The 12,018-nt window shown below is 39.6% G+C and overlaps 1 protein-coding gene and 1 pseudogene across 1 annotated transcript; one reads left to right on the forward strand and one right to left on the reverse strand.

Annotated features, from left to right (window-relative positions):
* Positions 1 to 1,206: 1,206 nt before the first annotated feature.
* LOC121752747 lies at positions 1,207 to 3,003 on the forward strand (annotated as a pseudogene).
* LOC121750167 (hydroxyproline O-arabinosyltransferase RDN2-like) lies at positions 3,003 to 7,764 on the reverse strand. Its single transcript, XM_042144648.1, has 9 exons — positions 7,523 to 7,764; positions 6,858 to 7,353; positions 5,409 to 5,476; positions 5,128 to 5,329; positions 4,601 to 4,698; positions 4,424 to 4,493; positions 4,256 to 4,327; positions 4,054 to 4,167; positions 3,003 to 3,347 (listed from the first exon to the last, which is right to left on the reverse strand). Exons 2-9 carry the CDS (start codon positions 7,251 to 7,253, stop codon positions 3,285 to 3,287), a joined length of 1,083 nt encoding a protein of 360 aa, XP_042000582.1. The 5' UTR covers positions 7,254 to 7,353; positions 7,523 to 7,764; the 3' UTR covers positions 3,003 to 3,284.
* Positions 7,765 to 12,018: the final 4,254 nt, after the last annotated feature.

Below are 12,018 nucleotides of genomic sequence, written 5' to 3' on the forward strand. Positions count from 1 at the left end.
GTGAGCCCAATATAATTTATTAGGCTAAATTAAATCAACAATAAATTTGCTCACAAATATTTGACGTGAAAAACGGTTAGAATTGGATCCAAATGCTAAGAATATGGAACGCCTTCATAGGTTGGTTTTCTTAATAGTAAATGGTTGATGCTCTATATTACTCCGTTTTATCGTATTAAATTCCTTTGATCATTCCATTGAAATTAATGGATGGAGAAATCGGTTAAGCTCTCCTCACTATTCAGAGATCAATTGATTAATCATTTGATGTATAATATAAAGGTAAAAACTGAGAATTACATTCATATCTAAAACCGTAGTTAATATCATGTAAAATGTAGAGATTTATTAAAAATAACAGTTTTAATTAAATTGTAATTTTTATTCTTAAATGTCTAGATTATAGTATTTAAATTATATATTTAAGCTTAAATGATAATTCCATAAATACCCCCAAAACTCTCCCTTTATATATATATATAGATTTGCTTACTTGCATGAACATTTTATTTCGAATTTCTAAGAGTGGTTGCTAGTATTTAATAATGACAGATAAGACATACGAATCAAAATTAATTAATATCTCAAGACTTTTTAATGAAAATAGACTTTTTTCGAATTGGGTGATCTGTGGTTATTTATGATGGATTCTAAAATCTTATCTACACATTCGCAATTTGTTTGCTATATATCATCATTTATATGTTCTTCCAAAAATTAATTAGAAAGTAGTGTAATGTGTTGATATGCATTAAAATATTAAATCATACTCCACGATTGAAAACAAAATATCTCTCCAAATTGGATGCATGCAATAATGAACATTACAAATTAAATTAACCTTTCCATAAAAAATAGTGTATGACTACATTCAAATTACTACTCTATTTCCGTGATTTTAATTTGAATGGTAACTATAAAAGGCATTAAACTCCCTCCGTCCCACATAATTTGGGACATTTTGACCGGGCACGGGTTTTAAGAAATGTAATGAAAAGTGAGTTGAAAAAGTTAGTGGAATGTGGATCCTACTTTTATATATTAGTTTTATAATTAAATGTGAGTACGAATGAGTTAGTGGAATGTGGGGTCCACTACCAAAAATGGTAAAAGTGAAATGGGTCAAATTATGTGGGACGTCCCGAAATGGAAAACTGGGTCAAATTATGTGGGACGGAGGGAGTAGTAGTCATTGAGAAATAGATAATGCAGAAATCAAGGCTAATGCCAATATCAGTAATCCTCTTGCTACTACTATTAGGGCAGCCCGGTGCTTCCAGCGGTCCGATAAAGACAGTGGTGGTGTTGGTGATGGAGAACTGGCTCAACCCAGAAATAAACGGGGTTGATGGTTCTCAGTCCAACCCGCTCAACACAATGGACCCCAACTCCAAGCGCCTCTCGTTTGGCGACCAGTCGCACTTCGTGGACCCGGACCCTGGCCACTCCTTCCAGGCCATAAGGGAACAGATATTCGGCTCCAATGCCACCTCTGCCACCGTGCCACCCATGAACAGCTTTGCTCAGCAGGCTGCTTCCATCGAACCCGACATGCCACCCAGCGTCATGAACGGTTTTCAACCCGATAAGGTCACTCCATCTTAAATACTATCACACATTTCATGGTTGCCCGTGTAAAATAAGTTTTCACTGAAAATATCTTATTATGTTGGTTTACATAAATTAATTGATTTTGATCTTATTTAACTATTTTATTCATTAAATATTAAATCATATATACTCCAGGTTGCGGTTTACAAGACCCTAGCCTCGGAATTCGCATTGTTCGACCGGTGGTTCGCGTCCGTCCCAGCCTCCACTCAGCCAAACCGGCTATACGTCCATTCGGGGACCTCCCATGGGGCCGTCTCAAACTACACGGTGAAGCTGGCCATGGGGTTCCCGCAACGCACCATCTTTGATGATGTGGCAGACGCAGGGCTCTCCTTTGGCATCTACTTCCAGAACGTTCCCTCCACCCTCTTCTACCGCAACCTCCGCAAGATCAAGTACATCACCAAGTTCCACACCTACGGCCAAAGCTTCAAGCACGACGCCACCGCTGGGAACCTCCCCGCCTACACCGTATTGGAGCCACGCTACGGGGGACACCCAATCGGCGCCGGCCAACGACGATCACCCTTCGCACGACGTGCATCAGGGGCAGATGTTTGTCAAGGAGGTTTACGAGATACTGAGGAGCAGCCTGCAGTGGAACCAGACGCTACTTCTCATCAACTACGATGAGCACGGCGGTTTTTATGACCACGTGCCTATGCCCGTTAAGGGCGTCCCCAGCCCCGACCACTTTAACTTCAAGTTTGACAGGTTGGGGGTTAGGGTTCCCACCACTGCTGTTTCCCCCTGGATTAAAAAGGGGACTGGTAAATAATCATCAATGCTTTCTTTCAACAAACTTACATATCAAAATTTATGTACTCCTCTATCTGTGTTTGCAGTTGTTCATGGACCTAACGGCTTCCCTACTCCGACGTCGGAATACAAGCACTCTTCGATTCCCGCCACGGTGAGGAAGATATTGAACCTGCCATCGCCTCCTCTCACCACGAGAGAGCAATGGGCCGGCACTTTCGAAGGCCTCTTCCAACAGCTCACTCAACCCAGAACCGACTGCCCTCGTTAGTTTCCCACTTCTCACACTGCTATCGTAATTTACAGCACACACATAACTTCAATCTCCTCTTGTTTTCTGCAGTGAAACTCCCGGATCCGGTCAGAATCAGAGAGACGGAAGCTAACGAGGACGCCCTCTTGAGTGAATTCCAGCAATAGCTTGTGCTGCTCGCTGCAGTTCTCAAGGGGGAAAACATCCTCACAAGTTTCCTGCGAAACATCGCCCAAAACATGACTGTAAGACAAGGGGTAGACTACATGGACGAGGCGGTGAAGAGCTTCTTAGAGGCAGGTTTTGCTGCCAAGAAGATGGGGGTCGACCCCGAACAAATTGTCAAGATGAGACCGTCTCTATCCACAAGACCATAGAATCAATCAAGACTATACTTTTACTAGCAACAAATACGAGAATCTGTTATCAAAATCCATTCTTTCAAGCAAAATAAAAAACAGACCAGAGTAACGAACGTATTAGCACAAAAAGAATGTCGTCTATGTATTGATGTTAGAGGTGTCTCAGAAAGGATGTACGTCCGTCTTCTTCTATCATGTATTCTCTCTCTCCTCCGTCACTTCATATTTGTATGGTTACCTAGGCCACAAAAAAACATCACATCTTCCAAAATTAAGGAACGGGTCTCGGCCATAATTCACAGTGTGTCCCAGTTAGGAATGTTTGCACTAGCTTCATTCACTGCTTTAACAAGCCTTACCTGTAGACAGGAATGCATATCCAACAATGTGAGTCATGAGGTAAATAACAAGCTATACCAAATACTTTTGGAGGTTCCTATAAATGGACACTTAGCATTTTCTACATATATCTATCTCATTATCTTTTCTAGATATCTCTATACTTTATTGTTCTACAATACGAAACAACACTTAAAAAGGAGAATGCCAAATGTTCAATGGATCTTCTCAGATTTATCCACTCAATGCCGCCAGAGGAAAGATGGAAGTAATGCACTTTATACATAGATGGTGAAATTAGAGCAAAATACACAAACGCAAATTATTTGACATTCTCTCCATCAACTCCTAGGACACACGTTAAACTATGACCGCATTTCTATAGTATAATTCCTTCATAGCTATTAGAAAAAAAGTGATGTTGTATCACTCCTTGATCAATGAAATGCGGGTTACAAGCAAAAACCAGCCGAGGTGGTTATACATGTTAACAATATACTTACACCAAAATGGTTGGATTGAAGAATGATGAGATTAGGAAGATATGAGAGTGCTCATTTTATGCCAAATAGTTGCAATAGAGTTGATCTATTCGATCTCTTAGAGCTATTTTAGAAGTATAAAAACTGAAGTGCAAAACAACATATAACCATGATGATAATGATATAATTGCAATAAAGATAAATAGTATGACATCGCATGGAGTGATGAAATCTAGAAACATACCACGCTTTCAGGAACACCTGGGGGAGGTAATGGAAGATTTTTTGGGGGCGGACCACGCAGATGAGATCTTTTGTCAAATCTCCATTCTCCAATCTTCCCATAAGTCAGTTCCCCCTGTTAACTTTCCAATTAGAAGAATATCTATAGAAATAATAATACAAAACCAAATCATCAATTATGAGTATAGTATAAATTATTTTACCTTCATGTTGTAATCACATCCATATGTATAATGAATGATAAACTTCTGGCCAACTTCAGTATCCCATGGAGGCTAGAAGAACAAAGATCAACATTACACGAGTGGTGAGATGCAAAACAGAAAAATAAAATTAAAATTAGAGACGTCTGTAACAGCAATCATGTGGACCTGTAGCATGAAGTCCTTACGAAGGATATGCCGAACTCCATGCAAAGCAGATGCGACTGCATAACCGTACCTATCACAGAAGAATTTAAACAAAATTTAAAGTTATGTTTGACCAACCATGTCTCAAACTGACCATTTAATTAAAAACCAGACATGACTCGTCTACAAACCACTTACATTTCCAAAACCCAGCCAAAAGCCTTATCAGTCTCTGGATCATCTTTCATTCGCAATGATACATTCATCCATGTAGGTGCAATTTTCTCCAAAATCGACTGCAGTAAAAAGATGCATAATTTTTTAGAACAAGTTCTTTCATCGTTACAAATTTCATTTAGCAAGAGCAATTTCTTCTCTGTGATGAAATAAGTAAATTACCTACGCCTGCTAACGAATGTATGCATAGGTATAAAGCAGTATTGTTTAAAATCTAGAGGAAATTGGCAAAACAAAAAATGAGAAAACTAGAACGGGAATTGATCTAAAAGGTCAAAATAAAACCATTACCAATATCCCAGCCATATTCTACCCTCTGTATGAAAACAAGCCCCTACTGACTAAAAGTGCATAGATGTTAGTATATAAGCAACCCAAAAAGCAACCCAAAATAACATGCACCTATGTGAATGTGATTATAGGTAGTTATTTATCTGCTTTAAGCAATGAGAGTTAATGGACATCTAAAGTGGAAACTAAGAGCATACCTTTTTTACAATTACAGGAGAGTTGCCAATTGGATCAACATTGGATACTGGGCCTTTATCTTCAGGATAATATTTTCTTATAATTTTCTCATTTTCAGTTGGTTTTATGTAGAAAAATGGGAATGCAGCTGGATGATTTCCATGAGCCAAATTTGGCAACGGATTAACAAAAACGTGATCGGGTTCTGCCATGAGAATATATCTGCATTGGCAACAAAATGACCAGGATTAGAATACGCCATGAGAGAGAAAGAGGGAGAGGCTAAAGCACGAGAACATACTCTTCCTCTATTGTGGCTTTGTCCAGCCACTGCACGAATGCCCAGGGTCTGTTTAAAACAATGTAACCCTGTTCACATAAAAAGAGAACGGAACATGTTCAGAACAACTTCAGGTTGGAGCAGATGGAAGTAAAACGATCTGGTAAAAACCATCCATATATTTTTAGGTGATAATTATGAGAATCTTGAACTATTGGTACATTTCTCGAGTTTATCAGAGACATGTAAATGAGGAAGATACCAAAGCTAAGAGAGCTGTGGCTCTCTCATTCATAGTCATCTTGCTAATTGGTCACATTTCCAAATTCAAAGTCTTGCCACTCGTGATTTAACCAAACCATGCTTTAAGATACCTAATCCCTGGGTGATTCAACTAGGTGCAAAATCATTTGGATAAGCACTTCTACCAATCTTTCCCAGTGAGAAATGGGTACCTAGTCAAATCTTAGACAGCAACTCTACGTAGAAAAAGAGGGCTTAACATTCCAATATCATAGTAATGGTTCAGTACGCTGTGGCTTATAATTTCATATTGCCATCTGTCACCACTGTCGGTATCACATAATTGATCACAAGTCTCTTACCAGATGAAGCTTGACTTTTCTGATGAAATAAGGTCAATAACCCAACTTCCTATGCCTCATTCACTCAGATTTGGCAACATTATAACTCTTATACTGTCGTAATTTCTTTTGATCCAAAATTGCCATTATGGAGAGGCAGATTACACTAATTTCAGTTATTGAAAAATCTGACATTGCAGAAAATTGCTGATTGACCTTGTCATACTTTTACTTACTAGAGTACGGCACATGAACATACAATCACACACACACACACACACGTATCATATCGTTTACTTGCATAACCATCACAAGATATACCAAACATCGCATACACTAAAGTAATATCCTTAAAATATCGTTGTCCTAGAGGATATTGTACGTAGCAATGTGCTTGTCATACTTTTACTGATTGACCTTGTCATACTTTTACTTACTAGAGTACGGCACATGAACATACAATCACACACACACACACACACGTATCATATCGTTTACTTGCATAACCATCACAAGATATACCAAACATCGCATACACTAAAGTAATATCCTTAAAATATCGTTGTCCTAGAGGATATTGTACGTAGCAATGTGCTTGAAATGCTAAAAATTTTCAGGAGAGTGATGAGAGCAAACATCTTCAATCCTCACAATCAATAACAGCTAGGAAGACAAATTGGAGATGCATTTTTTACATTAACACCCCTTTAATTACAAGGTTATGCAAGATGTAGATACTATCAATAACAAACAAGATTGCAGCTAATCCCATATTACAAGCGAACAAGATGATTATCAATTACCAAAACAGAACAAATAGAATAATACTGTATATATTTAAAGCACATTAAATCAAAGTCCAGAAGAACGAGAGCATCATACTGACCCGATCAAGCCCTTCCGGAAGAGGATCCACAACAACAGTCGGAATCTCGTCCATCAAGTTATCAGAATTCCCGGAATGCAAAACCCTAGTAAAACCCCCCATATCCGATCCAGGCATATCCCTCATTTTCTTGTACCAATAGTACATAACTCGGCATTGCCATTTGCTATAAGGCGCATCCGTGGCCGTCAACGCAACATGAAACTTTGCCCCAGTTCCCTCCCTCAGCTCATCAGGCCTCCTGATGACTGGATCACGCAACTCCTCTGTAACACCACCCCTACCAGTCTTGTGCATTACCAAAATCAACAAATTGTAGGTTGCTAGGAAGAAACCAAACGACAAAAACACCAACAAGAAGGGCGACGCACGCCCCCCATTTTTCCTACCAATCATTTTCTGCTTCACCCAATCTAATCAAACTCCTAATGTCACAAATTCTTCCAAACAAAACCCCAACACCTCAAATTTCCAGTGATCACGGCGAAACCCTCTCCTGAAAGATAAAAGAAAGTAAAAAAATCGAATCTTTAAACCCCTCTCCCTCAGAGAGCATCACAATTTGACAATAAAGAAAAGTGTTGCAACTTTGAGAAAGTGTAGCAGCATTAAGCACTTGGAGTGAATTAAGAAAGACGCAAAGAATAGCAGATCTACAAACATACCAGGGGCGAAAAACACTACAATTGTCAATTGTACACTGAAACACGCAATGGATGGAAGAGGAGTTTGAGATGTCAACGTTTTGTAGCAGCGGACTTTCTTTCTTTATACAGAGAAGCAGAGATCCATGGACAATTAGACGTGTTTAATTCAGAATTGTAGTACAAAATAATTGAAATTATTGTATGCCCTCATTAACCTTCAACTAAGGGATAAATTATTGAAGAGTTCTTCCTAGATTGCGGTGAATGTGATAGTATTAAACCCAAACGGTAGTGGTGTCATGTCAAATTGTCAACCATAACGTTTTTTCCAATTAATGGTGCTGGAAAAATATAGATTCCTCCTCTTTTTTCAATAATTTTGATAATACGTACTTTTTCTTAAGGCTGACAATTTTTTGTACAACACGATAATCCGATATAAATCCACACGAAATTAATGAGTTTGGGTCAGAGCTTATTAGGTTTGTGTCCATATCGGGACGACACATTAGGCCATTAGCAATGGGGCGCGCCACGTCATCAGTTTTATCCTCCTACCCCCACCTGCAATGGGGCGCCCTAAGGCGCGCCCTATATGTTATACTATTGTTTTGTTAATTAATTTAAATGTTTTCAAATATGTAATGCAAACTAAATTAAAAAACACAACGATTAACTAAAAACCGGCGAAATTTGCATTCATTAAACAAAAGTTATACGATTCAAGTTGGCTAATCTACGCAATTCCCAACTTCCGGCGCAGTTCATCGATCAACCCCCGGAGATATTCGGCTTTGGCGGGGTCGGTACACTTCTTGAGGGCCTTGTGCGTCTGCAACAACGTCTTCGCCATCGAGGTTGTTGCCAACTGCTCGTACGCGGCGGCCATCGGGTTCGGGGTCGGGAGCGGGACCGGGATCGGCAATGGGGCGGCGGCGGTCGAGGATGATGTCGCCGCCGCCTTCCCCTTGGCCTTCGCAGTCTTGACGCCTATGGGACGCAGGGAGGACATCGGTGTGCCGGAACTCTCAATGTCCCCGTACGTCTGGTTGAGGTCCACCGGACGAGTTCCGCTTTCGCTGCTCGTGTAACCACCAACTTCGGTGGTCTTCGTCCTCTTTGTCGCCCCGGTGTGCAGAATCCCGCCTTGAAACTTCTGCTTGTCCCTCAAGAGCGCCCAGATGGCCTCGTGCTTGAACTCACCGTACAAGGACTGGTACGACAACAACGCTTTGGAGCGCATGTCGCTCAAGCTCTCGCCGCTCCCCTGCTCCCTCGCGCACTTCTCGTACTCCGACGAGAACATGTTGATTTCTTCACCTGGTCCCAGTGCTTGCGGAGCTGCTCCCGTTGGCGCTTGTACGCGCTCGGCAGCTTAGCCGCATTGTAGCGCTCGACGATGCGCTCCCAGTACGCCACCTGCTTCTGGTTGTTCGCGAATATCGGGTCCTCCGATATGTCCACCCAACACCTCGCCAATATGAGGGTTTCTTCCGGCTGGTAGTTCGTATGGCCGGGGGCGTACTCTTCACAATTTCCCGGAGGTGGCAACTTCTGCGCGCGGTGCCGGGTCCGCTTCTTTTTGGCGGGGGCAGAAGGGGTGACGTTGGCGGCGGCGGCCTCGGCGGCGGCGCGGCGGGAGGGGTCGACGGGTCTGTTTGGTGACGGCTCCATGTCAGACAAACCGTATGATTCTGTGCTGAATTCGGGATCGTACTGCGTGTTGGCGTCGAATAGCCGATATTCGGCGGGTTCTGTACCAGGCCAACGCGCCTCCCCAAACATCGGACTCTTGGGACTTGAATCCATTTCATAGTAATAATAAAAATGTGAGTTTCGAGAGTGAAATCGTGAAATGAAACGTTACAAATGAAGGTGGGGTAGGGGTATTTATACAAAAAATCAAAAACGCGTGTCATCGTCCGCCGATCCCGCAATGGGGCGCCCGATATAGCGGACGATGGCCTATCGTCCGCCGAGCCCACAATGGCGCAGACGATAGGCCATCGTCCTCGGACGTAGGGCGCGGACGATGCATCGAGCGCGGACGATGGCGGGCACCCACAATGCGGGCATCGTCCACGCCCGAGGACGATGGACGCCATCGGGCGCCCCATTGCGGGTGCCCTTAAGAACACGAAAATTTCGTGTCGTGTTCGTGTTACCCATTAAGAAATACTCCCTCCGTCCCCGATTAATTGTCACTCTTTGACCGGGCACGGATTTTAACAAATGTAAAGAAAAATTGGTTGAAAAAGTTAGTGGAATGTGAGACCCACTTTTTTATATTGGTTTTATAATAAAATGTGAGTGACGTGTGTTAGTGGAATGTGAGACCTACTTACCATTTACCAAATGAAGTGTGACAATTATTGAAGGACAGACCGAAATGGAAAAGAGTGACAATTAATCGGGGACGGATGAGAGTAATATTATTAATTTTTATTATTTTAAAAATGATGGTTTTTTTTATAGATTTCGTTGGATTTTGTTGCTATGAATCTATTGATATTATTGTTCATCAAATCAAATTGTGTAATAAGATTTTAGATTGTTAATCATGAGTAGTTGTTAACAGGTTCTTACCGTGTTATGAGGTTCTAACCGTGTTATCAGGTCATGTTGCTATAGTGTCATGTCATGTACGTGTTGCTATAGTGTCATGTCATGTACGTGTTGCTATAGTGTCATGTCATGTGCGTGTTGTTATCGTGTCGTGTTGACCCAAGTTGGTTCGTGCCGTGTTCGGGTTCGGGTTTGGGATTTTTTTAACGGGTCGTGTTCGGTTTATCCTTATTGGGTCGTGTCGTTAACAGATTGACACGATAACAAACCAACACGCACGATTTGCCACCGCTACTTTTTCCCCTCATCTCTTTTCAATATTATCACTCACAAAGCCAAAATAAGAGTGGGGAAAAATATCGAAATGGAGAAATATTAGACTTATTAGTATATTGAAAAATATTAAAAATATCCAAATTTTGGTGTACAATGTTTTGTTATATATGATGCTTATCGGAAATATAATTTTATATATTGCAGCATACCAAAAATTTATATATACCGAAAATTACGGTTAATATACAACAATATAGTAAAAGATATCAAAAGATATTGTTTTGGATTCAATAAGTTCCGTACAACTTTGATAAAAACTTTTCTGCATGATTATTTAGGAAACAAAAGACTATAATGTAAAGTTGTAAAGCTCATATATTTAAAGTAATGTAGAGCGACTGTCGAAAATAATAGGTCTAAGTCATTACAAAAAAAATGCTTGTTTTTGAGCACCTATCTTCGCGCACATATTGTGTTCACAAATTTCGATAACATTCCGAGCAAAAATTTAAAAAAAATACACCGACATTTTTTTTAGAATGATGAATATAACGAGTGGTTTACGCGCACCAATAAGGTGCTCATAAATAGTTTTGCAAGGATATTTCCGAATAGGACACTGGCGGACACACATATAAAATGGGGGTGGGCTTAAGCCCCTACCCAAAATATTTTTTGGGATTTTTTCTATTTTAAAAATGATTACATTTTTTTTAAATTTATCTCTAGCCCTCACCAAATCAACGATATTGAAGACTAAATCATCAACAATTGAATATTAAGAGAGACTGAAATAAATCAAAAAGACAAACATTACAGAGAATAAAATGAAGAACAATGATTTACTTAGATGAGTTTGAGGAAGAAGATGACTTGAATACTTGATTACAATTAATATTATAAACTTACTAGTCAAATGTGTCAAGATGGTGTGCTTTTCTAAAAATTGCTAATTCTTTTATTGGCTAATAAATTATGCAAAAAAATTCTTGTATTTTTACTATATTTTTTATCATAAAAAAATACTATATGCCCGTTTACAAATATACTTTTTTTCTGTATATTCACCAAAATTAATATCGTTTCTATTTATAGAAAGATTTCCACCAATTTTTCTCCCCTCCCATTCACTGGCGGACACACGTTCAAGAGGGGAGGGGCTTAAGCCCTTCCCAAACTTTTCTTTTTAATATATTTTTATTGTAAAAATTTTAAATTTTTTTTGAAAAGTATCTACCGCCCTCACCAAATTGATGTCTTCGAAGTCTAATAGTTGGAGATTTAGTGGAAAGGAGGGGTTGAAAATTAAATTTACAGAGAAAACTACCTACATTTCATCAATGGCTGCTCTTGGGAAGAAGGAGAAGATAAACTGTTAAACTTAAATTAATATAATAATAATAGAGTTGAAAATGTCAATTGCCTACTTATTCATTAAATACTATGGCATGTTTTTAGATTTAAATAATTTTAAAAGTGCCACTAAATTTAAAAGTTATCATCCATCCAGTAGTAACAATTGTAAAAATTGTATCCTAAACTGACACTACCGTTTTTTTATTCAAATGGCTATTGAAAACTAAAAAGGGTTTCTCAAAATAGTTAAATTTGTGTTGGATTAGTTTTATGTAAAATATATGTATGCATTTTTATAATAATTATTATTATATATT

Source organism: Salvia splendens, chromosome 10, assembly GCF_004379255.2.
Source record: "Salvia splendens isolate huo1 chromosome 10, SspV2, whole genome shotgun sequence".
Taxonomy (NCBI): domain Eukaryota; kingdom Viridiplantae; phylum Streptophyta; class Magnoliopsida; order Lamiales; family Lamiaceae; genus Salvia; species Salvia splendens.

What these genes read in the sequence shown, in the direction of transcription:
- LOC121750167 (XM_042144648.1), bottom strand. Translation starts at nt 7,253, where the DNA reads ATGATTGGTAGGAAAAATGGGGGGCGTGCGTCGCCCTTCTTGTTGGTG. An exon ending in TTCCGGAAGGGCTTGATCGG is followed by an intron (nt 5,477 to 6,857) that starts GTCAGTATGATG and finishes TTATGTGAACAG; the next exon opens with GGTTACATTGTTTTAAACAG. An exon ending in CAGGTGTTCCTGAAAGCGTG is followed by an intron (nt 3,348 to 4,053) that starts GTATGTTTCTAG and finishes TCCTGTCTACAG; the next exon opens with GTAAGGCTTGTTAAAGCAGT.